General features: G+C 39.5%; 1 protein-coding gene across 1 annotated transcript; it reads right to left on the reverse strand.

Moving 5' to 3' along the window:
- Window positions 1-4,037: 4,037 nt before the first annotated feature.
- On the reverse strand, window positions 4,038-26,798 carry FAM162B (family with sequence similarity 162 member B). The gene is made up of 5 exons (XM_029223532.1): window positions 26,585-26,798; window positions 22,506-22,681; window positions 9,801-10,411; window positions 6,279-6,387; window positions 4,038-5,767 (listed from the first exon to the last, which is right to left on the reverse strand). The coding sequence occupies exons 1-5, from the start codon at window positions 26,796-26,798 to the stop codon at window positions 5,726-5,728; spliced, it is 1,152 nt and encodes a 383-aa protein (XP_029079365.1). The 3' UTR covers window positions 4,038-5,725.

Raw genomic sequence — 26,798 nt, forward strand, 5'->3', positions numbered from 1 at the left:
GTCTGGCTAATGGTTTATCAATTTTGTTTATCTCCTCAAAGAACCAGCTTTTAGTTTTATTGATCTTTGCTATCGTTTCCTTCCTTTCTTTTTCATTTATTTCTGATCTGATTTTTATGATTTCTTTCCTTCTGCTAACTTTGGGGTTTTTTTGTTCTTTCTCTAATTGCTTTAGGTGCAAGGTTAGGTTGTTTATTCGAGATGTTTCCTGTTTCTTAAGGTAGGATTGTATTGCTATAAACTTCCCTCTTAGAACTTCTTTTGCTGCATCCCATAGGTTTTGGGTCGTCGTGTCTCCATTGTCATTTGTTTCTAGGTATTTTTTGATTTCCTCTTTGATTCCTTCAGTGATCACTTCGTTATTAAGTAGTGTATTGTTTAGCCTCCATGTGTTTGTATTTTTAACAGATCTTTTCCTGTAATTGATATCTAGTCTCATAGCGTTGTGGTCAGAAAAGATACTTGATACAATTTCAATTTTCCTAAATTTACCAAGGCTTGATTTGTGACCCAAGATATGATCTATCCTGGAGAATGTTCCATGAGCACTTGAGAAAAATGTGTATTCTGTTGTTTTTGGATGGAATGTCCTATAAATATCAATTAAGTCCATCTTGTTTAATGTATCATTTAAAGCTTGTGTTTCCTTATTTATTTTCATTTTGGATGATCTGTCCATTGGTGAAAGTGGGGTGTTAAAGTCCCCTACTATGAATGTGTTACTGTTGATTTCTCCTTTTATGGCTGTTAGTATTTGCCTTATGTACTGAGGTGCTCCTATGTTGGGTGCATAAATATTTACAATTGTTATCTCTTTTTCTTGGGTCGATCCCTTGATCATTATGTAGTGTCCTTCTTTGTCTCTTCTAATAGTCTTTATTTTAAAGTCTATTATGTCTGATATGAGAATTGCTACTCCAGCTTTCTTTTGGTTTCCATTTGCATGGAATATCTTTTTTCATACCCTTACTTTCAGTCTCTTTGTGTCTCTAGGTCTGAAGTGGGACTCTTGTAGATAGCATATATATGGGTCTTGTTTTTGTATCCATTCAGCCAGTCTGTGTCTTTTGGTGGGAGCATTTAATCCATTTACATTTAAGGTAATTATCGATATGTATGTTCCTATTCCCATTTTCTTAATTGTTTTGGGTTTGTTATTGTAGGTCTTTTCCTTCTCTTGTGTTTCTTGCCTAGAGAAGATCCTTTAGCATTTGTTGTAAAGCTGGTTTGGTGGTGCTGAACTGTCTCTGCTTTTGCTTGTCTGTAAAGGTTTTAATTTCTCCATCAAATCTGAATGAGTTCCTTGCTGGGTAGAGTAATCTTGGTTGTAGGTTTTTCTCCTTCATCACTTTAAATATGTCCTGCCAGTCCCTTCTGGCTTGCAGAGTTTCTGCTGAAAGATCAGCTGTTAACCTTATGGGTTTTCCCTTGTGTGTTATTTGTTGTTTTTACCTTGCTGCTTTTAATATGTTGTCTTTGTATATAATTGTTGACAGTTTGATTAATATGTGTCTTGGCGTATTTTTCCTTGGATTTATCCTGTATGGGACTCTGTGTGCTTCCTGGGCTTGATTAACTATTTCCCATATTAGGGAAGTTTTCAAGTATAATCTCTTCAAATATTTTCTCAGTCCCTTTCTTTTTCTCTTTTTCTTCTGGAACCCCTATAATTCGAATGTTGGTGCATTTAATGTTGTCCCAGAGGTCTCTGAGACTGTCCTCAGTTCTTTTCATTCTTTTTTCTTTATTCTGCTCTGCAGTAGTTATTTCCACTATTTTATATTCTAGGTCACTTATCCGTTCTTCTGCCTCAGTTATTCTGCTATTGATCCCATCTAGAGTATTTTTAATTTCATTTGTTGTGTTGTTCATTGTTGCTTGTTTCATCTTTAGTTCTTCTAGGTCCTTGTTAGATGTTTCTTGCATTTTCTCCATTCTATTTCCAAGATTTTGGATCATCTTTACTATCATTATTCTGAATTCTTTTTCAGGTAGACTGCCTATTTCCTCTTCATTTGTTAGGTCTGGTGGGTTTTTATCTTGCTCCTTCATCTGCTGTGTGTTTTTCTGTCTTCTCATTCTTCTTATGTTACTGTGTTTGGGGTCTCCTTTTTGCAGCCTGTATTTTCGTAGTTCCTGTTGTTTTTGGTGTCTGTCCCCTGTGGCTAAAATTGTTTCAGTGGGTTGTGTAGGCTTCCTGGTGGAGGGGACTAGTGCCTGTGTTCTTGTGGGTGAGGCTGGATCTTGTCTTTCTGGTGGGCAGGTCCACATCTGGTGGTGTGTTTTGGGGTGTCTTTGGACTTATTATGATTTTAGGCAGCCTCTCTGCTAATGGGTGTGGTTGTGTTCCTGTCTTGCTAGTGGTTTGTCATAGGGTGTCCAGCACTGTAGCTTGCTGGTCGTTGAGTGGATCTGGCTCTTAGTGCTGAGATGGAGATCTCTGGGAGAGCTTTTGCCATTTGATATTACATGGAGCTGGGAGGTCTCTGGTGGACCAATGTCCTGAACTCGGCTCTCTCACTTCAGAGGCTCAGGCCTGACATCCAGCTGGAGCACAAAATCCTGTCAGCCACACGGCTCAGAAGAAAAGGGAGAAAAGAAAGAAAGAAAGAAAGAATAAAATAAAACACAGTTATTAAAATGAAAAATAAAAAAAGAAAGACGAGAGCAACCAAACCAAAAAACAAATCCACCAAAGATAACAAGTGCTAAAAACTACGCAAAATAATAATAATGACAGACAGAACCCTAGGACAAATGGCAAAAGCAAAGCTATACAGACAAAATCACACAAAGAAGCATAACATATACACTCACAAAAAGAGAAAATGGAAAAAAATATATATATATTAAAAACAAAAAGGAAGAGAGCAACCAAATCAATAAACAAATCTACCAATGATAATAAGCTCTAAATACTAAACTAAGATAAAACCATAAACAAATTAGATGCAGAAAGCAATCCCCAAGTCTACAGTTGCTTCCAAAGTCCACCACCTCAACTTCGGGATGATTCGTTGTGTATTCATGTATTCCACAGATGCAGGGTACATGAAGTTGATTGTGGAGATTTAATCTGCTGCTCCTGAGGCTGCTGGGAGAGATCTCCCTTTCTCTTCTTTGTTCTCACAGCTCCCAGGGGCTCAGCTTTGGATTTGGCTCCGCCTCTGTGTGTAGGTCACCTGAGGGCGCCTGTTCTTCACTCAGAAAGGACGGGGTTAAAAGAGCAGCTGATTTGGGGGCTCTGGCTCGCTCAGGCCGGGGGGAGGAAGGGGTACAGAATGCGGGGTGAGCCTGTGGCGGCAGAGGCCGGTGTGACGTTGCACCAGCCTGAGGCACACGGTGTGGTCTCCTGGAGAAGTTGTCTGTGGATCACGGGACCCTGGCAGTGGCAGGCTGCACAGGCTCCCGGGAAGGGAGGTTAGGATAGTGACCTGTGCTCGCACACAGGCTTCTTGGTGGCTGCAGCAGCAGCCTTAGCATCTCATGCCCGTCTCTGGTGTCTGTGCTGATAGCCGCGGCTCACGCCCATCTCTGGAGCTCGTTTAGGCGGTGCTCTGAATCCCCTCTCCTCGCACACCCCAAAACAATGGTCTCTTGCCTCTTAGGCAGTTCCAGAGTTTTTCCCAGACTCCCTCCCGGCTAGCTGTGGCGCACTAGCCCCCTTCAGCATGTGTTCACGCAGTCAACCCCAGTCCTCTCCCTGGGATCTGACCTTCGAAGCCTGAGCCTCAGCTCCTGGCCCCCACCTGCCCCGGGGGGTGAGCAGACAAGCCTCTCAGGCTGGTGAGTGCTGGTCGGCACCAATCCTCTGTGCAGGAATCTCTCAGCTTTGCCCTCTGCACCCCTGTTGCTGCGCTCTCCTCCATGGCTCCAAAGCTTCCCCCACCCACCCACCCTCCGTCTCCACCAGTGAAGGGGCTTCCTAGTGTGTGGAAACTTTTCCTCCTTCACAGCTCCCTCCCAGAAGTGCAGGTCTCATCCCTATTCTTTTGTCTCTGTTTTTCCTTTTGCCCTATGCAGGTATGTGGGGAGTTTCTTGCCTTTCGGGAGGTCTGAGGTCTTCTGCCAGCGTTCGGTAGGTGTTCTGTAGGAGTCGTTCCACATGTAGATGTATTTTTGATGTATTTGTGGGGAGGAAGGTGATCTCCACGTCTTACTCCTCCACCATCTTGAAGGTCTCCCCCCCAACATATATTTTTAACAGGTGGGAAGAATAGTCAGAATGGGGAAAGAGGCCATATTTGAAGTGATAACAGCTTAGACTTTTTCAGAAGTGAGGAAAGCTATAGGTCCTCAGACTGAAGAACATACAAAGTCCTTAGCAGAAAAAATAAAAATAGATAGTGATGGAAGTCTAATATGCATCTCACATTCAGTATATCCGAAATAGAGGACTTGACATATTTTGCCTGTCATGCCTATCAGTTCTTTCCCCAGCCTTAGACATCTCAACAAATGGCAGCACCATCCATCTAGGTGCTCAAAGCAAAAACCCAGGCTTTTTGATGTCATTCTTCCTTTTTCTCTCCTCTTCCCACATTGAATTTACCACAAAATTCTATCCTTTTGACCCCCCAATACATCTCAAATTGCTAACCATTTCTCCATCTCTATATGACACCATCTTATTTAGGGTACATGCATTAATTATTCAAAATGAAAGGTGAATTGGAGAGAGGCAAGAGAGACAGAGTAAGACCATTTAAAAGATACTGCAATAAACTAGGCAACAGATGATGGTTATTTCAGACCAGGGTGATATCAAGAGAGATGGTGAGGAGTGGTCCAATTGTGCATATAGTCTTAAGTGGAGTCAACAGGATTGCTGGTATATAACGACTTACTCAAGAGCAGTTGGAAAGATAATAAAATAGTGAGTGCCTGAGCAAGGCCATTTCAGATGGGGTGGTCATGGAAGCTCTCACTGAGAAGGAGAATGAGTCAGCTACAGTAAGGCCAAGAGAAGGAAGGAAAGCCTAGAGAGAATAAGGGTCTGACACCTTAAAAAACAAAAAAGAACTAGTGTGGCTGAAGCATAAGGAACCAAGGGGAGATGGTATGAAACATGGAGGGTCCAGGTAGTATCAAAATCCAATCTATCATTTAGGAGCTAGAGAATCACCAACTGGGTAGACAGTCATTTTATCTAGGATAGGTTAAAAACAAGAGATGACTGAATTTCTTTATTTCTACGTTTAAGTGTTCAGCCCAGCAAACATTTAAGAAATTTTCCATTTGATGAGAATAATTTCAAAGCATAAGCTCTTTGCTGAGCCAACAGACATGAGTAGACATGTATATAACATCAGTAAGCTCAGAAGACCCAGTCCCTGTGTGAAATATTGGGCTCAAATACCCTTGAAAACCTGAGAAGTAAAGAAGAGCAGGACCACAGGTCTAGGCAGAATGGTCATTGGCTAAATGTGCCTAGAGAGTGAAGATGGATCCAGGCAAACTATTCTGTGTGATGTGGCTGCCAAAATCTATTTCCAACTCTGGCTGTGTTACTAAAATGCAGTGTTCAAAAACAAAGAGGTTATAATCGCACTCTAAGGGACTCAGTTGCAGGTATCACAATGAAGAGGGACACTGATAAACTGGAGTGTGTCCAGAGGAGAGCTCAAAATAGAGGAAAGCTGTTACGGATGGAGAAATTAAGAGTAGAGAAAGGATGACTCACAGAGATGTATCAGATATCTCCCAATATTTGTGGGGCTGCTCTTCATGGTAAAAAGTGATCAGCAGATGAAAGAATCTGGGGAAGCTAGAAGCAAAATTAGACAGTAATTAGCTCTTAATTCCCCTCTAGAAACTACATATTGGAGATGACAAGGAAAGGGCTTAAACACAGGATACAGGCAAACTAGCCCACCTTGGTCATCATTTCCAACTTTTGCACTTCTAACTATTTCATGATTCTATGCAATAGCTAACTGAGTTCATGATTTAAGGAATGATGTAGTCTGGATAACTTTCATACAACAAAGTTCTTCCTGTGCAGATTTTAACCATGTTATAAACTGTTATTTTTGTTTTTGCTTATCTTATAAATGGAAACAAACTTCTGTCCCTCCTGTCCATATAGTTAATTTGTTGACTCAAATTTCCATGAACAATGCTGTTTCCAGTATGATAAATATATGCAGGTGGCTCAAGGTGTCTGAGATGAAATTGTTCTTACATTGAGAAAACAGCAATAATCCCCCAAAGGAGAACAAAGGTCATAATCCTTCTTAAAATTCACAAGTCTATCTTTACTTTAAAGAGGTACTCACCCTTTTGGCTGACGCTATCACTGCAAAGCAGGCGATGATTGTGAGTCCAATCATTATGTAACAAGCTTTCAGTCGCACTTTGTTACTTGCAGCATCTATCATTTCTGGCCTAAACCAAGATGTGTATTCTGTTAATTATATTAAAACAATATGATTTTCTGACTGGCATAATAAACAATGATTTTTTATGTAAATATTCCAAAAATGTCCCCGAATGCAAATGGCAGATGTGAAAGATTTCCAAATGCTAGCCCATTATCTTACCGATTTCAAGTTAACAGGTATTTATTCAGGTCCTAAATAATGTTAGCCACTATGAAATGACAATGCAGTATATTTGGTTTCTAACTGTTCAAAATATAACTACTGGAGATTATGACCTGACTCGCCATCATTTTTGTTTCACTGACTGGGATAAAAGTAAGAATTAATGCCTATGTATGTCTATGACTCATGTTCATTTGGCCCCTGTGTTATTAAGTGGGCTTTGTTTTCAGTTTTGAACAGGTTGTTTCTGAAAACTTACTTTCATCATTTTGGTTTTTCACTAGCCTCCAAATCTCTTCTTGCCCCCTCCCATCCTGACTCCATTAAAGAGACTATTATACATTTTGTGAAGATGACTCTTATTATACTGCTATTATACATTATATATTTTGTGAGAATGTCTGTTAGGGAATGGGTGTTCCTTTCGTGGCTTCTGCATGAAGTTTTCAAAAGAAGTGATCAAAATCACAGTGATTTGTTGAAGAAAAGACAAACACACCTTCATTTTCTTATTATTATTCTGACATTTTATATGCTTACTTGAATACTGCATAGTCTTATTTATTAATAAAGTTATATGCAATTTATCCAGATTTTAGCAAAGTAGTGTTACAAAAGTAATCATGCCTGTAGGCCTTTATGATAAAATAAATTTTAAAAATTTGCAGTAATATGAAGTGGCAGTTTATAAATACATACAATTAAAGAATGACTTTTGAGAATGTATTCAGCAGTATTTTTTATCTTTGTCAAGTTTAAATAGAATGTAGTCACATAAAAAAAGAATTCCAGGAAGACAATTTGCAATTCTTCTTAAAAATGAAAATTTTTTTCTTTAACTTTCCACTAGTTGAAAGAACACAGAAAACCAATATCTAGCCTGCTTTCCTCAGATTTTAGGCAGATTAATGTAAGTTTTAAGGTAGTTGTCAACAGATGAATTTTAGCACATTATTAGATTATACTTGTTGTTGACTTTTGTTCCAGATGGAACCTGAAAGATCTGATCTTTTTTACCCACCCATCTGGCTTTGAACAGCTATACCAAATTAGTTTAACACTGAAAAGAAAAGAAAAAGTACAGTCATTATTAAATATCATTAGTGTAAATCAGTTTAACACTGAAAAGAAAAGAAAAAGTACAGTCATTATTAAATATCATTAGTGTATGGTCCAAAAATTATAGGTCACTTAATTATATGTCCATTAAAAGCATAAAAACGAAAGCTGTTTATATTGTAAATCTAACATTTAGCTTAGGAGGCATAGCTCTCCTAAATAGCAATGCTTTTAAAAAATTATAGAAAATAATAAAATATTCAAATACTTCCATGTTTTCAACCCAAAACTACAGTACTTTTTCTAGGCACCTTGCTCAAAGTTAAATTCTTCTGTTTATAATATTTCTTTTTATTTTATTTTATTTTGGCTGCGTTGGGTCTTCATTGCTGTGTGCATGCTTTCTCTAGTTGTGGTAATCCAGGGCGACTCTTTGCTGTGATGCGTGGGCTTCTCATTGCGGTGGCTTCTCTCGTTGCGGAGCATGGGCTCCAGGCAAGCGGGATTCAGTAGTTGTGGCACGCAGGCTCAGTAGTTGTGGCTCACGGGCTCTAGAGCGCAGGCTCAGTAGTTGTGGCGCATGGGCCCAGTTGCTCTGTGGCACGTGGGACCTTCTCAGACCAGGGCTCCAACCCGTGTCCCCTGCATTGGCAGGTGGATTCTTAACCACTGTGCTACCAGGGAAGCCCTATAATATTTCTTTTGACTGTGATCCTGGGGAAATTAAATTATTTCTGTAAAATGGGTCTCTTCACATATACAGCCATGCTAAAATGGATCTAGGTTCTCTTGACAAGTATTAATTTACAATAATGCAGGTTCTTTACATTTTTGATTACTCTGTTGTGTAGCACTAGAATTCAAAATCCAAAAACACTGAGGATGGTCTTTTTAAGCTTTTCTGGGGCTAATTTCTTCTTTGGACTAAGTCTTTAGTTTAGAGGCTATAGATCTCAAGGAAAACAAAATTTGCTTTATAATATTAAAAAACATCTTCGTGGTTGAATAAATGCTGAAAACAGATTCAAATTCCATGTTATTTCAAATTCCATGTCCATTCCTCATTAAATAATTTGATACAAGAAAGGAATAAAAATGTTTGAGAATTCATTATTGAATGAACATTTCCCGCCATATTTTGTTTTCCATTTATTTGAGATGCTTTTGGTGACTAATAAATTAACAATCAATAAAAGTGTAGGCAATATGCACAGAACAAGATGTAGGCCCAGTTTCCATTATCCATTCTAATAGGCATTGATTACATCATATAAATATAATATTTGAACATCTGAAATCTTTATTTGATTTTATAGTTCTAGTCTCCCGGTTTTTTTTGAGATCAGTTCAAAAAGTAGTAGATTGATGTTATCCTTAGTTTCCTTCCTTCCCCTTGTAACCACTGCCTTGTAAAGTTCCCGGAAGATTTTTGGGCTTTGCATAAACTGAAGCTGTAGAAAGATGGTTTTTACAGGTTACATTTACTTTTTTTAAAAAAAAACATATTACATTTACCCTGGAGTTGAAGCTGTCAGCTTAAGTTTTATCAAGCGAATCTCTGTCCTGGGTTTGGGATGATGAAGAGGCCAGCGACGCTGATGCGCCGTGGGTCCCAGTCCGAGTAAACCCGTACTCAAGAGGGCTGCAGGACCGCGTACACCTGACATCTCCCATCCCAGAAGAGGAGGTCACATGGATGTGGCTTCTTCCCAGAGACTCTCTAGCCACCCCTCGAGCCATGATGTTTCCTTGGGTGCTTCAGGGAGCCGCCCTCCCCACCCCTCCCCTCCCAGGCCAGAGCCCCTCTCCCTCTCAGCCACCCGGGTGCACTCAAGGCCGGTGCCTTCCGTTTGGCCTAAGTATACTCCACTGTCTCATGGCCCGGAGCTCGCTGGGGGCGGGTATCTAAGCGACGGTGGAAGTGCCCACTGAACTTCTGGATTTTCACCCGACTTCAAGAATCTCTCTGTAAGCTTAGCTTAGCTCCCACAGCCCAATCACGGAGCCTGGCATTTAACCGCACTCGGGGGGCGTGGGTAAATTCCTTAAGGTGGTAGGTGTTCCTGTGAAGACCTGTGTGGCTCCGCGGCCGCCTCCGCTCCAAGGTGCGCAGAGGTCGGGAAGTGGATGGACCCCGAGACCCCCAGGCCCGGCGCCGACCCTGCCGGGCGCACGCAACCCGGGCCGCACACTTACGGAATCCGAGGCGGGATCTCCTCCATCGTTGTGAAACGCCCGGTCCACAGCAGGATTTCCCTGTCTAATTGCGACGGCTTGTGCTCGGCGGGGACCCTATGGGCCTTCCCTGCTGCGACAGCGACAGGGATGTACGGAGGCACCGAGAGATGGCACAGAGACCAGTGCACGCTCACGCCTCCGTCCCCCAGCCCCGGCTCCTCGCCCGCCTCTCCGCGGACCCCTCCCTCCCAGGCCGTTCCCAGTCCCTGCTCACAGGAGCCTGGGGGCTCCGAGCCGCCGGGGGCCCCGCCGCTGGAGTACTGGGGGTGACCGGGGGGCCGGAGAGACGTGACGGGCAGCCGCGCGGCTTCTGGGGGCGCTCCCGGGGCGCAGCGGGGGATGCGCCCCAGGCGGAGGTGCAGGAGGCGCCCGACGTTGGCAAGCAAGCTGCGCCCTGGTCTCCCGGCCGAAACCCAGCCGGAACCAGGGACCGAGCTCCCGGGACGCCTGCCCCGCCCCGCGCAGCTCCCAGGGGAGCCCCGGATGCGCAGCCGGAGTCTGTCGTGCGCCCCCAGCCGGCGACCCGGGACGGGGACTGAGACGGTCGCCAGGCGGGGCCCGGGAGCGACCTGACGGCGGGACTACTTTCCTCCTGAGGCAGCTCCGTGCCGCTCGTGTTAAAGGCGTTTCTTGGTGTGGAGTAGAAACGAGTTTCCGTCAGAGCTTTTTAGGTTCCACTGTTTGGTGCCCAGGAGAATAAATCTAAACCCTATCCTCCAGAGAAGGGCAACAGTCAGGCCTTCAAGTTCAGGTCGCTTCAGATGTTTACCAAGTAAGTGTCAGGACTTTCAACGAACTTCTGATTTTCCCATGAAGAGGTTTTTTGAAGCTAGCTCTTCACCCCACTCTCCACTCCCGTCCTTTTCTCTTTTCCAGGTAAAACGACCTCAGTTCCTACCACTGGTTTTCTCCACCTCTTTATTTCTTAGACCACAAACTCTTCAAACTCCCTTCAAAATGAGCTTTTTTTCTATCTTCCCTCTCAAAAAGAGGGGAGAATCCACTTTTCTCTGGTATCTAAACGGGAACAGGGACTCAGAGAAAGGGCTTGTAGGAAAGCTGGCTACTCCAAAGTAATCTACCTAGTCTACTTCCTCACATTCCAGGGACTACAGACCCCAGCCACGTTAAAGTGCTCTCCAGGACCCAGCCCCAGGCTAGCGCACCCTCCTCCTTACTGTCTCGGAGGTCCCTTCCCAACAGAGACACTGCCCTACTTTTAGTTGGATCCCCACATATTTCTTTCCTTCCTAACTAGACTGTCCAGGCTCTTGAAGGCAAGATCTCTGTAACTCTGCGTCTTTCACATAATGGCGTTTTAACAAAAGAGGACAGATTCATATCTCAGTAAAGAAATATGCATTTAGAGACACAATTGTGGAAGGAACCATGAGCTTTGCCTTCACACTAAGGTTTAATCCCCTAATTTGTGATTTAAGGATTGCACAATTATAAGCAAATCATTTAAGTCATTTGTCTTGGTCTCATTTGTAAAATAAGAGTTGCTTCCTTTCAAGTTCGTTCATGCAACAACTACAAAAAAAACCCTACTCTATGCCAGCGACTTCTCAGAGCTGGGTATAGAGCAGTGAACAATGTCAAGTGGGGCTTAGTAGATGAAGAAAAAAAAAGCAGGATGAAAAAAAGTAAGCAGGCATGGGGTGGACGCTATTTAAAAAGGATGGTTAGAGATGCCCCTCTAAATGTGCCTGGTACGTTCATAACACTTCAAAGATGTTTCTTTCCCTTCACATTCTTTAACTAGTCCCCAAACACAAGGGCATTTTAATTCATGAAATCTCTTGTAGGGAACTGTAGGAAGCAATGAGCTCCCTAAGGGTGTAGCTGAAACATTGGCACTTGGTAGATACTTAATTTTAATCTGTTAAATAGATGAAAAAATGAATGAAAATCTTCAATAATGAAATAGACTCTATCTGGGCTAGTTTAAGAAAAGATTGAATACTTGAGGACATGCTGCATGATGAACAGAATGAATTCCTACCTGAAAAAGTACGTTGCCATAGATAATATTTGATGGTTGCAGGAATATGCTACTTGAAAATTCTCCCATTATTCAAATGTGTTGTTTTCTCCTTTAATATTTTATTTTTCTTCACATTACTGAAAATACCCATAGAGCTAGAGAAAAACATCTGTGTGAAACAGCCAATCAGTAATATTATATATTACTGTAATATTATAATATATTATAATATTATATATATAATAACCAAGGAATATTAAACTAACTAAATAAGTTTATTTCCCTGGAGAGAACCAAATGTCAGGTATCTACACATGATTTTCTCTCTCAAGCTTCTCTAGCATTGCAGAACCACAGGGCAAGAGAACCGTGGCTTATGTCATGAGAAAAAGAACAGTTTGCATTCTGTTCTCTGTTCCTGATGCAATTAAAATATCACTATTCGGCAGTGTTCTACATTAAAAAAAAAAAACACAGTTGCATGAGAGATGTTTTTCTTTAGCTCTAGAATTGGAACAACAACCAAAAAAAAACACCAAAAACTCAAATCAACTTCTAATAGAAGAAAAACTAATTATATTCCTTTCTTTCTTTTAAACCAGGACAGTTCGTTTGTTCATTGAACAAATGTTCATTAAATGTCTCCTATGTGCTGGGTACTGTTCTGGGCTCTGAGGTTACAGCATAGCAGGTAAGCATACAAAAATCTTTGCTCCTCACAGAGTTTATTATTAATCCACAGTGGTTTCAGTTTACACGTTCTGTACTATGTTATTTCTCAGTCCAATGGTTCATCTAATTTGCATATACTATTTTCAGTTTTGTTCCTTCAAGGCTTGTTTTGATTAGTATGGTTTATGTTCCCATTTCCTACAGTTAATTTACTTACTTCTTAAGGTATACTGCTATAGCTAGGAATAATTTTTAAATAAAGTGATTTCATAGATTAAGTGGAAAGTGTGGTAACTTAAAAATTATTATTACTTTTTATTGTTGAAAGCTAGTGTGTGCTCTGCACTGGGCTAAGGCAGGAAATGCAAAGATTGCTGCAGTCCCCAGGAAGTTCCCAGTCTGGCTGGCACTATATTCCCTCATCAGGAAATGCCTTGCTTCCAAAGGAGGAGCTGGGAGGGACCTTAACTAACTTGCTTTCCCATCCCCTACTAGTCTCTCTGTAGGGAAAGTTACTAAAGTGACAGTTTCCCTGCAGACCCAGCTTACAGTGGCCTCCAGTGGTTCCGGCAACCTTATCAAGTGGGTGGTCCAGGCAAGCGCCTGATTACCTGCTAGGTACTAAGCATGTGCTGAGGACACCAGCAAAAGCTCCAAATGAGATCTCAAAACCAAAAAAAAAAGATCTGTATACAGCTCTTCATGTTATTCCTTTTAAATCCCATTTTCATTGCTGTAGTTCAGTATTTTATTCTCTCTCAACCATCTATTGTAATGACCTCCAAAGTATTTTCCTCATCTCTGGTCAGTTCTTTCTCCAGTCCTTTCTCTGCCTAGCTTCCAGAGATAGTTTTCTAAAACATGGATGTTATCATATAAAACTTTCATGGCGCCAATCTCTTTCCTATTTCTTTTTCTAACCCTGCACCCTACATCCCTATCCACAGACTACAAAAACGACCTGAAAAAATATTATAATGAGGCAGGGAGGACTCTTTCAAAGTCTTCTGCTTTGATATTTTGCATAGTCTGATTCAAATCTATGCCCTTGTCATATCCCTAGACGTTTAAAATGTCACTAAGCACAGGTAGGTAGGTTACATTGAATTGCTCTGTGTTAATAGTGATGCACAACAACTATCAATTAACATCACAGTTTAGTTCTGGCTTGTATAGCTGGGTAGGCACTGTGTGTGTGACCAGTGCTCATCAGGGCATGGCTGAGTTCTGACTGGTTGAGTTGCTTATTGTCCTATTGTTCTAAACATTAGTCTGAAAAAATACATTCAGAAGAAACCAGGTTGGATTAACTGCTCCTGCACTGATCAAAACCTTTCATACTTTCAATAATACATAGCTTGTATTCGTTCTAGAAATAGCAAATCTGAAATATATGCATATTTACGAAGTACTATTTATGCAAACTGCCCCCAGGACAGTGAAGAGGCATCTGCAATGGTCATGTCTCTCACATTCGTTGGCTGAAAGGTTATTTTTGTAGCCTACTTGAATGCCTATTAAGACTCATATATGTCAGATTGTGTGTAATTGCTAATCGTTTTTGGTGGAGCATCCTCTGGCTCCCGTGATCAATTTCAAACTCCAAAATTCCTAGTAAGAATCTTTTTTTTTTTTTTTTGCGGTACGCGGGCCCCTCACTGCTGTGGCCTCTCCCGTTGCGGAGCACAGGCTCCGGACGCGCAGGCTCAGTGGCCATGGCTCACGGGCCCAGCCGCTCCGCGGCATGTGGGATCCTCCCGGACAGGGGCACGAACCCGCGTCCCCTGCATCGACAGGCAGACACTCAACCACTGCGCCACCAGGGAAGCCCCCTAGTAATAATCTTGTATGACAAAGTGAGGATTTTATGGTCCCCAACACTGAATTTGCTACAGACTTTTCACACTTGAGGCACAATTATGACTTTATGTGCTTCAAATCTGTATCCTGCAATAGCCTTTTATGATGACTTGCCAGTGCTTCTCCAGCTCCGTGTCCCACGCCACCCTCCTCATACACGTATAGGGAAGTGGTCTTGCAAAATTAATCCTACCCATTATAAGTGTACAATATAATACCTTACTTATATAGTTACAATTGAAGAAGGGTTGTTATTTCATAATCATGATGTGAATGATGCCACCTTATATTCCCTTAAGACAATTACCTCTTGTCCTACATGCCTTCATACAGTTCTTCAGCTTCCTTCAGCTGCTTGTCTCTCTCTTGGTTTATATGATCATGTTTTCTTGGAGACAGAGAACTGGCCTATTTGAATGTTTTCCCTATTCAGGAATTTAAAAAATCAACTTACCAAAATAATTTTCTTTTTTCTCTTCTGAACCTTTTTACTTGGGGCTACTCATACCGATTTCTAACTTCCAATGTGAAGTCTAATAATATCTAGGCATAGCTAATTAAGACGACAGAGTCTTAGGTGTTTTTTTTTCATATTTCTCCTTTCACCACTATCTACAAATGGACACTTAACTATTATTTACTATTTATGATTGTGATAATGAAGATTAACAACAGAATTTGTTAAGGATAATTGGCAGGGCACTAATACCACAAATCATTTAAATTATCAGAGCTCTCCAACAAGAGGTCTGGGTTGGGTAAAAAACCCAAAATCTAGGGAAATTTTTTAAGATTAAAACTGTATAGCCTAGGAGAGAGAATGTTATAGAGGTTAAAAATCAGCTATTATTTGTTCATTATTCCTTCATTCTTTCATTCAACCAGAAAGTGTAGATTAAACACCTTTTCTCAAAAGCTTAGTACTACAAAACATCCAAGAGTTATCCCTGCTAGGCTGTCCAAAAATAAAGCATTAAAAATATCAAAAACAGCTGTCTCCTTGAATATATACTTGTTATTATTGGAAGGTCCATGTGTACTTTGACTAAATGCTAACTCTAAAACAAAAGAATTTATGACACTGACTGGGTGAAACATTGATTCAATAACAAAGTTCTGTTTAGATGATGCAAAAAAGGTTAAATAGGAATGGAGGCATAGGTACCTAAATGTTAAGTAGTCTTTACTTCTGTTACAAACATCATGTTCTGAGTTTGAAGTGTTTCCTAGCTTCCTCTAGTAGTCACTTAAAATCTTGAAACCTAGTTCATAAAAAGCTGGACTGCTCTAAGAGTCCATCAAAGCACTTGATAGTTGTGTAAGTGTTTTATTAAAAAATTGAGTTATAAGGCCAGAAGGGAGTGGCATGACATATTTAAAGTGCTTAGAGAAAAAAAAAAAACTATAACCTAGGATTCTCTACCCAGCAAGGTTATCATTCATAATTGAAGGGGAGAGAACAAGCTTCTAGGGCGGGAAAAAACTGAAAGTGTTCATCTATACTAAACTGACCTTACAGAAGTGTAAAGGATCTTCCTTAAGTGAAAAGGGAAAGGCTACGACAAGAAATATTAAATGAATGAATAAATGGTGAAAAAGTTTTTAAATTTTTTATAAAGATTTTGTTCATATGTATTATAGTTTGAATATTTAGGAAGAAAGAGCAAGTTCTATAAGGGCAATTTCTATACTTTTCCCCAAGGAAAAAAATGTATATAAGTTGAAAATGAGGGATTATTGCCCTGCCAAAATTAAAAGTTGTAATTTTTTGGGGGGTCAATTTAAAAGTAGCTTCTTCGCTCCTAAGAATATATTTTTACATTACCATTTCTTAATTACTTTATTTGGTAAACTAATAAAAAATATATTTTAGTTTAATGCTTGTATTCATTAGTATTGAATTAAGCAGGAACATCTATTTAAGTGTTTATCATGAAGCTGTTCTAAAAGTGTTCCATGAGGGTCCTAGTTCCTGTTATACTATTGACCATAAATAAAAAGTAAAAATATAATTGCCCACTAGGTGGCAACAGTATTCCAAATTGTTCTACTAATACACACCTACAGAGTAGGGGAGTTTTCCTAAATTCTCATGATACATATGAAGAGGATGAGTTCTGTCCCTGCCCTCAACTAGCTCACAGTCTGTATTCTGCAGCTCAAATATATGTACTTTCTGTTTTTTTTTCATTTCTTTTTGGTCGTTAAAAATTCTAAGTATAGACTATTCTCAAGTATCAGAAGAAAAAGTGAGTTTAATATAGCCATTTTGCCAGTATGGAGTCTGAGCTACCAAGTGTTATGTGCTGTGCCTGGAAGCAAATTATGAGCTTAGTGTCACAACCCCCAGTCCCCAAAGGTAAATCTAATAGACATTCTATGATAGTTTTTCCGCTAAAAACATATGTGGTTTCAGGCATTGCTTTTTTTCATGATTTTTCTCAGCCTCCAGACAATTAAATTAATTGTCAGCCTCCAGACAATTAAAACTGGATTAGATAGCAGCTGTGCTTTAGGGCATCCAGTTCACATTTATTACATTTACTTCATAGTCTACTTTCGCCCTAACTAGTGGCAATAGAATTGCAAGTTGATGGGAACAATCTTACTCTTATCATCTGTACATTTCAGTATACTCCATTATGATATTTAAATATATAACATATTATTAAAATAACATTAAAGGGAACATAGAATTATCCCATATTCTCACATCCTGAACACAAATATTTTCTATTTCTCTATGCTTCCTTAGAATCTTTATTAAGTAAAGTACCCATAACATCTAAAATTTTTCACTTATAGGTCATAAACCATTTCCATTTTGCAGCCTAATCTTTATATTTATCTTTTTATGTGGCATCTTAATATTTAGTTATAAAGAAATGTTATAATTTATTTTATTTCTATGGTGGACGTAGGTTGTTTCTGACTTTACCTGTTGTAATTAAGTACAGAATATATGATGTTCTGGATGGGCTTTAGTTCAGATATTTTGTTTAATTCTATCTCTAAATATGTACTCTCATATTTTTCAAAACATGTGTTCTGAATTTGATTCCCAACTCCTGTCAAGAACCATGTAAATGTGTGTTTTGTGTGTGTGTGTGTGTGTGTGTGTGTGTGTGTGAGCACACCAACAGTTTTACTCTGGGAAGTTGACTTAAGGAGATAGTTCAAACACACAAAAAATGTCCAAGTAATCCAATGTTATGATGTTTCTTCATATGTTAGCATAAGTTTATTTTTGGTAACTAATGCTTTACTTTTTTTATCTTTTTGCATTTCTGTGACCAAATAACTGACATAGAGTTCATTTGGGGTATAAGTTTTCGATCTAAATCAATTTTCCCTATACAGCACTACAATTATCCCTCCCTGTTTATTAAATAATATTCACTTTCCTGGAATTATGTGATTCTTATTTTACTGAATGCTTAAATATAATATATAAATGGGTTTATTTGGATTTTAAGATTCCATTTTATTTATGTTTGTTTTTGTTTCATTATTGCATCATTTAATTATTGTTACTTTATCTGGAAGAACTACTGACTCCTGGCAGTTCTCCCACCTTTATCATTATTTTTCTCTTTTAGAATGTTCTTTACCACTTACTTTCTATTTTTGTTATATAAAACAGCTTTTCATGATTTTCATTGCAATAATACCAGATCAGCAAATGGGCTGGTTAAGAAATTATTTTTCTTAAAATTTTTATTCTGAAGTAAAACATGCTCATTGTAATTAAAATTCAAACAGTAATAAAACATAGAAAGTGAAAGTCTGCTCAATCATGTACCCTTTAGAGGAAACTAGTATTACCAGTTAGATACTTGTCTTCCCAATCTTTATATATAGTATGTATACAAAAATTATACTATTCTGCAACTGGTTTCCATCATTCACAATAGATGGCAGGGCCTTTTAGTCGCTGTTCGTATAAACTTACTTCACTTTTTCAAGTGGCTGAACAGTCTTTTATTGAAGAAATGTACCATAATTTATTTAATGAATTCTTTATAGACATTTAACTTGTTTGAAGTTAAAATTTTTTATTCTTCTAAGGATTTTTACAAGGAATATCATGTATTTCTTTGTAGCTGAGAATTTATTTCTGAGGTCTAAATGTTCTATCAGGAGAATTGCTAAGTCAGAGACTGTCTTCAGTTGTGATAGATACTGACAAACCAGGTGTTCTAAATTACTGTTTCATCTACAGAATATAAGAATTCCTATTTCCAAACTAGTAAATTTAACAAATTTTGAAGGTCCAAGAATATCTTTTTCTACTTGGGTAAGCACTGTGTGGAACATACCCTTTCCTCTTGTTCTGTATGTGTTTTGACTGACCCACTGGAGAAACAGGTTTATGATTCTAACCTGATACTTGGATGCCTGTAAGATTATTTAATGTATCTCCTTAAAAGCTTAAACATTTTAGGTCAAAGGCATGAAAATAAGTGTTGATATACAACTCTGGAAACCTTTTCTCTCCCTAATTTGCAGTGTATATGGATTTGTATGGTATAGCAGCTAGCTGGGGTGTCTGAATTCACATCAACTTGGCCACCAAAAAGCTGTGGACTTTAGGCAAGACACTTAATCTTACTGTTCCTTAAATTCCTCCTTGGTAATAGTTACTGACCTCACAAGATTGTTGTGAAAACAAATAACAACTATGATGAGGATAGTAATAATATTTTCGAATAGTGATTTATAGCTTTCAAAACACATTAACGTGCATTATCTCTGTAGATCTTTATAGTAACCTTATATGGTAGACAGAACAAGCATTTTTATCATCATTTTTTCACATAAGAAAACTAAGCCACAGTTAAGATGTGGTAACAATATCAAGGGATGTTTCTTTGACAAGTTAATGTTACTACCAAGGACAAGGAAACACTTACATAAGAGTTCCTGGCAAATAGTTTCAGGCACTGCTGTGTACGTATGGCATTTCTTCAACGTTCCTGAGGATGTTTACAATGAGGAAAAGACCAGTCTGTGACCAACTGTTTTCCCTCCACTTTTCCCACCAAAACTCTTTGTATACAGTTATAGAGAAAAGTTTAATTACTAGAAAATAGAAATACGTGTGTGATTTATAAATGTGTACATGATAAAAGTACTGTGAGTTATTAGACAGCCATCGCTTTTGTATAGCAATTCGCCTCACCCATGCCCAGTGGAAATAAAATAGGCAAGTTTCCTCTTGCGTCGGTCACCACTGGAAGCCTTGGTTATGCATCTACCTTGTACTTCTGTTTTCTCAGCTTCCACTAGAGCTTCATTACAAGCACTGATTTGGGGCCTTGCACACTAGGTTATAAGGGATAGCCCCAGAACTCAGTACACACTGGCTCTTAAAGGAGAACAGGAAAAGGACCCTCTCTCATGTGTCTTAGAAGCGTGATTTGTCACTTTCTTGAAGTCTGACCTAACTGATCTCAGATCTTGTTGGTTTCTACTACCTCCTTGAAATATGTATGGGTGTTTCCATCAGAAAGGAAGCCTTGTCCCTCTTTTCATGGTTGTCAGTCCCTTCCGTTTAGTCCCTAAAAGCTCTACTCAGTTATCTGTCATCCTATTATCTCCCCCACATTTAGTGTCTCCCCTACAAAGTCAGGAGATGTCTTGGTAACAGTTAAAAGTAGCACTTCTTGCAGAAATTATAATAGGGAATCCTCTCTATATTCAATAATAAAATGAGTCACAGCATGGTTTAAAAAATCCAGTGTGAGTTACGGTGTTTAGCAGAGTGCTGGGTTCACAATGTAGTTGTGAGGATGACAGTGATGATAACGAAGACAATGATGAAAGTTTGAGAACGCAGAAGGATGGCTACGTTTCTGTGTTTCAAGGAAAAAGTACCTTACTTAACTGAAATTTATGGCAGGGAAAATTAGAATAAGATAGTGGCTTAAAGCATTTCTATGTTCATTCTTTCGTTGAACACATACATTTTGAGGGCCTATTATATGCCAGGCACTGTTGCAATTACTGGAGCCACAGTAAGGAATGAAATACAAAATTCCATGCTCTCAGAGGCCTTCTATTCTAGTTGACAAGATTGACAATAAACAGAATAAAAATAAGCAAAATTTCCAGAATGCTAGATAGTGATAAGTGCTAAGGAGAAAAACTAAAGACAGGAGGGTATAGAAGGAGTATTAGGTTGACAATGCAATTTTAAATAAGGTGACCAGGGAAGGCCTCCCTGAGATGGTGACATTTTAGGAAAGACAGAAAGGAAGTGAGAAAGTGTACCATGTGGACATCAGAGAAGATTATTACAGGCAAAGGAAACAGCAGGTAAAAGGCGTTGAGCTAGGAGAAGGGAAGACATGTATGGAAGACTGAGAAAACCCGTGGGGTTGTAGGAAGGTAGTGGGAGATGAGGTCAGGGAGGTGCTGGTGGCAGGTAATGTATGGTGTTTAAAGACACTGGCTTTTCCTCTGAGAGAAATAGGATGTATAGGGAGGGTTCTGAGCAGAGCATGATATTTTACAGGATTACTCAGGCTTCTGTCTTAAGAACAGACTGAAGAGGCTAAGGGTGGAAGCAAGGAGCAGTTAGAAACCTACTCTCTGAATCTGGGTGACAGGTGATCCTAGCTTGGAGTGGGGTGGTAGCAACAGAGTAGAGAACAAAAGTGTCAGATTCTGGACTCATTTTGAAAGTATAACTTAGGATGGATATGAAGTGTGACAGAAAGAGAAGTGACAAGGATCCCACCAGATTTTTCCATGAGCAGCTAGGAGAAGGGAGTTGCCATTTATTGCAATGGGTGTAGCTTTTGGAACTCAGTTTTGGAGATAATTAGTTAAGATGACTACCAGACACCCAGGTAGAGATGTCAGTCAGGCAATTGTATATTCACTTGAGTTGAAATTCAGAAGATAAAAATCTGGGAGTCATCTGCCTTCTATATAGTGACATTATTTAAATGCCTGGATGAGATCACTAAGGAAAAGTGCAGACCAGTAAGAGGAGCGGTTCTGAGCTCTGGGCCCACCAATATTTATAGGCAATAAGAATGGTAAGGAAACAGCAAAGGAGACTGAGAAGTAGTGGCCAGAAACAGAGGAAGAAAACCAAGGGAGTGTGCTGTTGTGGAAGCAAATAAAGAAGGGAGAATAATTAGCCAGTAAGTGAAGTAAGATGATGTTTGTATTTATTAACTAGAGAGAAAGAATTTTGATGGACTGAAAAGAGTTCAAAAGAATGATGGGAGGAGAGATATTGAGGCCAGTGAATATATTCAACTTTTCCAAGGAGTTTTGCAGTAAAGAGAAATAGAGGAATGGGTAGTATATGGAGGGGAAAGTGGGGGGTCAATGGAGTTCTTCGGTTTTTTTCTTAAGATGGGAGGAAAAACAGCATGTTTGTATCACTGTTTAAATAACACAGAAAATACTTGAGGGTGCAGAAGAGAGTGGAGAATTGCCAGAGCAATGTCCTTGAGTAAGTAAAAGGGGTTGGGATTCAGAGGTCAACTGGAGGAGCTGACCTTGGCTAGGAGCATAGACAGTCCATCCACAGTGCCAGATGGAAAGCAGGGATACAGGCACAGATGTGGTGGCAGCAGAACACTGGAGTTCTCTTTTGATTGTCTCAGTTTTGTTAGTCAAATAGGAAGCAGGGTCCACTGAAAGTGAAGATGGGGAAGATGTGTTGGAGTCAAAGAAGAGAAAAGAAAGTATAAAAAGCCATCTAGGAAGGTGGACAGATTATGGGCTAGGGTAATAGTCTGATTGCCCAATAGCATTTAGGGCCCACTGGAGGTTAGAGATCATGAATTTTAAATGAGAACAGTCAGCAAGGTAGGTGGGGTTTTTTTCTTTTTCTTTTTTGCTTGTTTGTTTTTGCCAAGTTCAGCTACATGGGGGCTATACTGATTAGTTTAATATAACCAGGATTATATTTCAGTCCAATGAATAAGATGAAGAGAGATGGACAAGGAAATTGAGGGTGTGTACAAGGGAGTGATATACAAGTTGACTATGGAATTTAAGGAGGGAAGTTGGGGACAGAGAACAGGCAGTAGGACCACTGGAGGTCCTGGCGGGGTCAAGGACTTTTGCAATTGAAGTACCAATTGATTTGAATGCTACAAAGCAGCCAACAGCAAAATTACCTTAAGATTCCTGAACTCATTTTTTGTTTCTTGGTCTGTGACAATGAAGACATCATTCTTCAGGTCGTATTGTGCCATCTTGGCAATAGTCATGTGGCTGTTGATCTTCCAGAGCACAACATCATATCCAGTATTCATATCTCCATGGGCATCAAAATGAAATGAACTCCCTCCATCTGTGAACGTCACATTTTTTCAGTACATCAAGTAACTATGAACAATAAAAACAGAAGCAAAGACTGATAGAAATATTGTAAGTGTATCCATTATCCCAACTGTAACACTGCCTTACAGGAATATCACTTAAAAATTAGAAAAAGGACATTCTGGATCAGTGAGTGTGGTAATTAGTTGAGAAGGTGCTTAACTACTAGGCAACAATTTGAGAAATGTTGAGAATTTCTGCCAAAGTCTTGCTCTGTGAATTTGAGAAAGCAAGTTAATGTTTATGGAGGTAGCTTCTCTAGCCTACAAAATTGAAATCTGACATCTTTACTTTCTCCACGTTGCAGAATTAATGGGTCCTCTGGGGCAGACGCCTGGCCTCTAATTCTGGTTCCATATTTCATTAGTGGTGTGATCTTGGCAGTTACAATTTCTTTCTGAGCCACAGTTGAGGTAAATGAAACCTACTTAATATGATTATTATAAGAATTAAATGTAATTATGGATGTAAGCACTTTAGCCCAGTATATGGCACAGATTAAGGGTTAATAGAGATTAGCTTAATACCTTTAAGTACCTGTTATTGGCTAATAGGGATGTTGTGCAAATAAATAAAAATACTTTGCATCTATCAACTAATAAAGTCACCTGGCATTCATACATTACATGCTAATACTCAAATCTGTGATGCCCTTTTACTCCATAACAACTCAGCAAAGCAAGCTGAGCAGGGATCGTCTTCCTCTTTTCTCAGAGGAGGACCCCAGCCAAGGGGTGAAGGACCTTAATCTGAGGATACACATCTTGACTTTCATTATGAGGTCTTTCCATTGCATCTAACAATATATTCATTTAAATTCTCCTCATTGTTTTTTTCCTTCTGACTCAAAGCAATCATCCCTGTGCCATTTGGAGTTATGGAAGGCAGGAAATTCGTCCTTTCCTTCTAGAGTCACAATCAGCCTGGGCCTTTGGCCAAGGCTGAGCAGGTAATCCAAGCCAGTAGCTGTCATGCGCATCAGCCCCAAAATGAAGGCTGAGGGGACAGAACTACAGACCTGGGCAACAGTCTGGTAACGACAGCACCCTGCTCTGGGGTTTGTGCTGAGGGGCGTCCCTACCCGAGAAGTTTAATTGGTGAGCCCAAGGTAACCGCTAGTGTCTGCCTTCTAAGTCCATACTCGTTTGGTGGGACGTGTAGATCTTCTCATCTCCAATGGTTTTCAAGTCTGTTTCAGTAATTGAAAGTATAGTAAAGTGATCTCTAAATTCTATTTCCAATTTAGTTCAGAAAATGATTTTTTTTAACTTGAGAAGAAATATAATGAAAAAGTACTTTTCTTGTTACCCAGTTTGTTCAGTGAGAACTTGTATGCAATATAGCTAGAACAGAAAATGTTTTACTGACAAATGAGGCAGCCGTATTGAGCTTGTGCTGCAGGAGAAGAATACTGGACTGGGAGGGAGGAAAACATTTGAGTTCTGGCTCCACGGTCCCGTGCATCTATATCTGTGATGCTTATGTGGCTTTTGTTGGGTGCAAAATCTATGGAACAAGGCTGAAATTATTCTATTTGAATAGAGTTATCCTTATTCTATTTCTTCCTAGTTAATCTTTTTTTTAAAAATATTTATTTATTTGTTTGTCTGGCTGTGCCGGGTCTTAGTTGTGGCATGTGGGATCTTTGCTGCCTCGTGCGGGATCTTCATTGCGGCATGTGGACTCTTAGTTGTGGTGTGTGGGATCTAGTTCCCTGGCCAGGTATCGAACCAGGGGCCCCTGCATTGGGAGCGCAGTCTTAACTACTGGACCACCAGGGAATTCCCTTAGTTAACCTTTTATGAATGTTTCTTTCCTTCAGTTTTTTTCCCCTTTGGAAAATAGAATATAAGAAAATCAAATTGTATTTTAAGTAAATATATTAGCTACAGTAGTCATGTCAATAACCAAATATCACTTTAGCAAAATCTCTAAGCATGTATATTGATTTTATTATATGTCCTCACAGGTTTCTTAGTTCTTTTAATCAATTCAAATTAATTAGTATTGCTTTAAAGAAGCAGGATGTCAGATCTAAGGTGGTAGAATTAACTGACAAAATCTTATCCCAGCAATTGCCTGAAACAAAAAATATGGAGGGAACAAAAATAGAACAAGTAAAGCCCTACCTTCAATGTTCCCATCTCTACCTGTGTATTGATTTTTCTTCTGTTCCTTCCTTAAGCAATATACACACGTAAGCCCCAGGAACTTAGTTGTTTAGAGAGCATATCCTCTTCCATTCTTTTGTTTGAACTATAATTTCCACCAGTTTTTTTCCTCCATTTAATCAGGTTTTACAGGGTAAATTTCTGACACATATACGTTCTGTAAATAATGATAACATTGTATGATGTAAATAAACTAGCACAATTCCATGTTTGTTCTTACAGGAAAGAGGGTGGAGGCAAACAAAACAGTACATTCATCACTTGTTAAATATTCTATCGAACATTTGCTCTGGATTAAGGTAATTTTGAACATTCATGCTTACAGTTATTAAGCTATTTAAGGCCTTTTCCATCCATTATTTGTTTATTTTTCATCAAGACTCTGAAACTCATGATAAGTTGACTCTAAAATATTTAGAGAGTAGGATTTGCATCTCCATGATTATATAATTCACCTCTGTATGGTAATGACCTGTTTCTGAGAACACAGGTCAGGAGACCACTCCAATTAAGCTGCTGTGGTTGATGCTGTTTTCCGTATCCCCAGCCTCTCTGCTGTCCACTACGTCTCCTTAAGTGAGCTGTGCTTGTGAAAAGAGGTATCTATGTGAGCGAATTAGAGACTAGCAAGGAAGCAGCCTTGCATCTTTGTCTGGTACCCAACCTATGTCTTTCTCTTTTGTAAACTTTTCCATGGTGTAGCAAAAACGCACATGACTAAGGCTGGGACCGTTTCACTGCTAACTGTATGAGTGCCCACGGGCCAGACCCTTATGGCTGAGGTCCCCTCCATCTCTAAACTGCTGCAATTCTCAGTCACCAGTAACACTTCTTGCCAGTTCTTTAGGACGAAGTGTAATGAACAAGAATCGGTGGATCTACCATAATATTTAAAGATTCGAGATGATGTGTGTCAATGCTTAGTATAGTAGGGCTTAAAAATTATTAGTTATTATTTTCCTCATTGCTCCACAATCGTTCCCTTTTTGTCCTCATGTCTCTTCTGACTTTTGGACCACTACACTTGAATGTCTCATAAGTTCTTCACATTCAACATGTCCAAAATGGAATGCTTCAAATTTCTTCTTGCTTCCGGACCTTCACTTTTCTCTGTGTTTCCATCTCAATAAATGGCACCAGTTGCCCAAATTTAGAATCATTTGCGACATCTTTGCTTTTCTCTGTCATTCTTTACATCCAATCTATCTCCAAATACTCTTCGTCTTTCCTCTTAAGTATATGCCTTTCCATCCTCATTGTCACACCCTTAGTACCCGTAGCACTTATACCTGAAGTATAAGGCATCCTTATTGTATGCCTGGATTACCAAACTGGTCTTTCTCTGTCTAGTCTTGTGTTCCTCTAGTCAATGTACATTGCAGTAGGAATACTATTTCTACAATGGAAAGCAGGTCACATCACTCTTCTGTCTAAAAATAGCTTTAATTGGCTCCCCTTTGCTCTCTCAAGTCCAAACCTTTAAACATAGCTTGCAGACTTTCTATTGAAAGGATAGTCTTTGTACCAGCAATATCAGCATCACCTGAGAGATTGTTAGAAGTGCAGACTTTCAGGTTCCCCACACTGGAGCTACTGAATTAGCATCAGCATGAGAATCATATTACCAGGTAATCAAGTTTGAGATGCTCTGATTGATAAGGCCCTAATGATGGATGCTTCACTAACCCTCCACTCTCATTTGCCTGTAATTTCCACAAAAGACTCCAGTTCTGTGGCACTACTTTCTGATCCATGAAGATGCCATGCTTTCTCTCTCTGTGACTTTGCTGGAGTATTTCTGGCCTGCTTAACTCCTACCCATCTATCATATTCACCAGAGATGTCATGATCTTTGGAGAGTGTTCTCTGAATTGCTAATGTTGGATTAGTTGCCTCAATTATATGCTTCTCTACCAT

This window comes from Monodon monoceros, unplaced genomic scaffold, assembly GCF_005190385.1.
Source record: "Monodon monoceros isolate NGI ecotype Baffin Bay Population unplaced genomic scaffold, NGI_Narwhal_1 Super_Scaffold_15, whole genome shotgun sequence".
Classification (NCBI taxonomy): Eukaryota; Metazoa; Chordata; class Mammalia; order Artiodactyla; family Monodontidae; genus Monodon; species Monodon monoceros.

What these genes read in the sequence shown, in the direction of transcription:
- FAM162B (XM_029223532.1), bottom strand. Translation starts at nt 26,798, where the DNA reads ATGGTAGAGAAGCATATAATTGAGGCAACTAATCCAACATTAGCAATT. An exon ending in GTCTTTTGTGGAAATTACAG is followed by an intron (nt 22,682 to 26,584) that starts GCAAATGAGAGT and finishes TGACGTTCACAG; the next exon opens with ATGGAGGGAGTTCATTTCAT. An exon ending in GAGATCCCGCCTCGGATTCC is followed by an intron (nt 6,388 to 9,800) that starts GTAAGTGTGCGG and finishes ATCTTGGTTTAG; the next exon opens with GCCAGAAATGATAGATGCTG.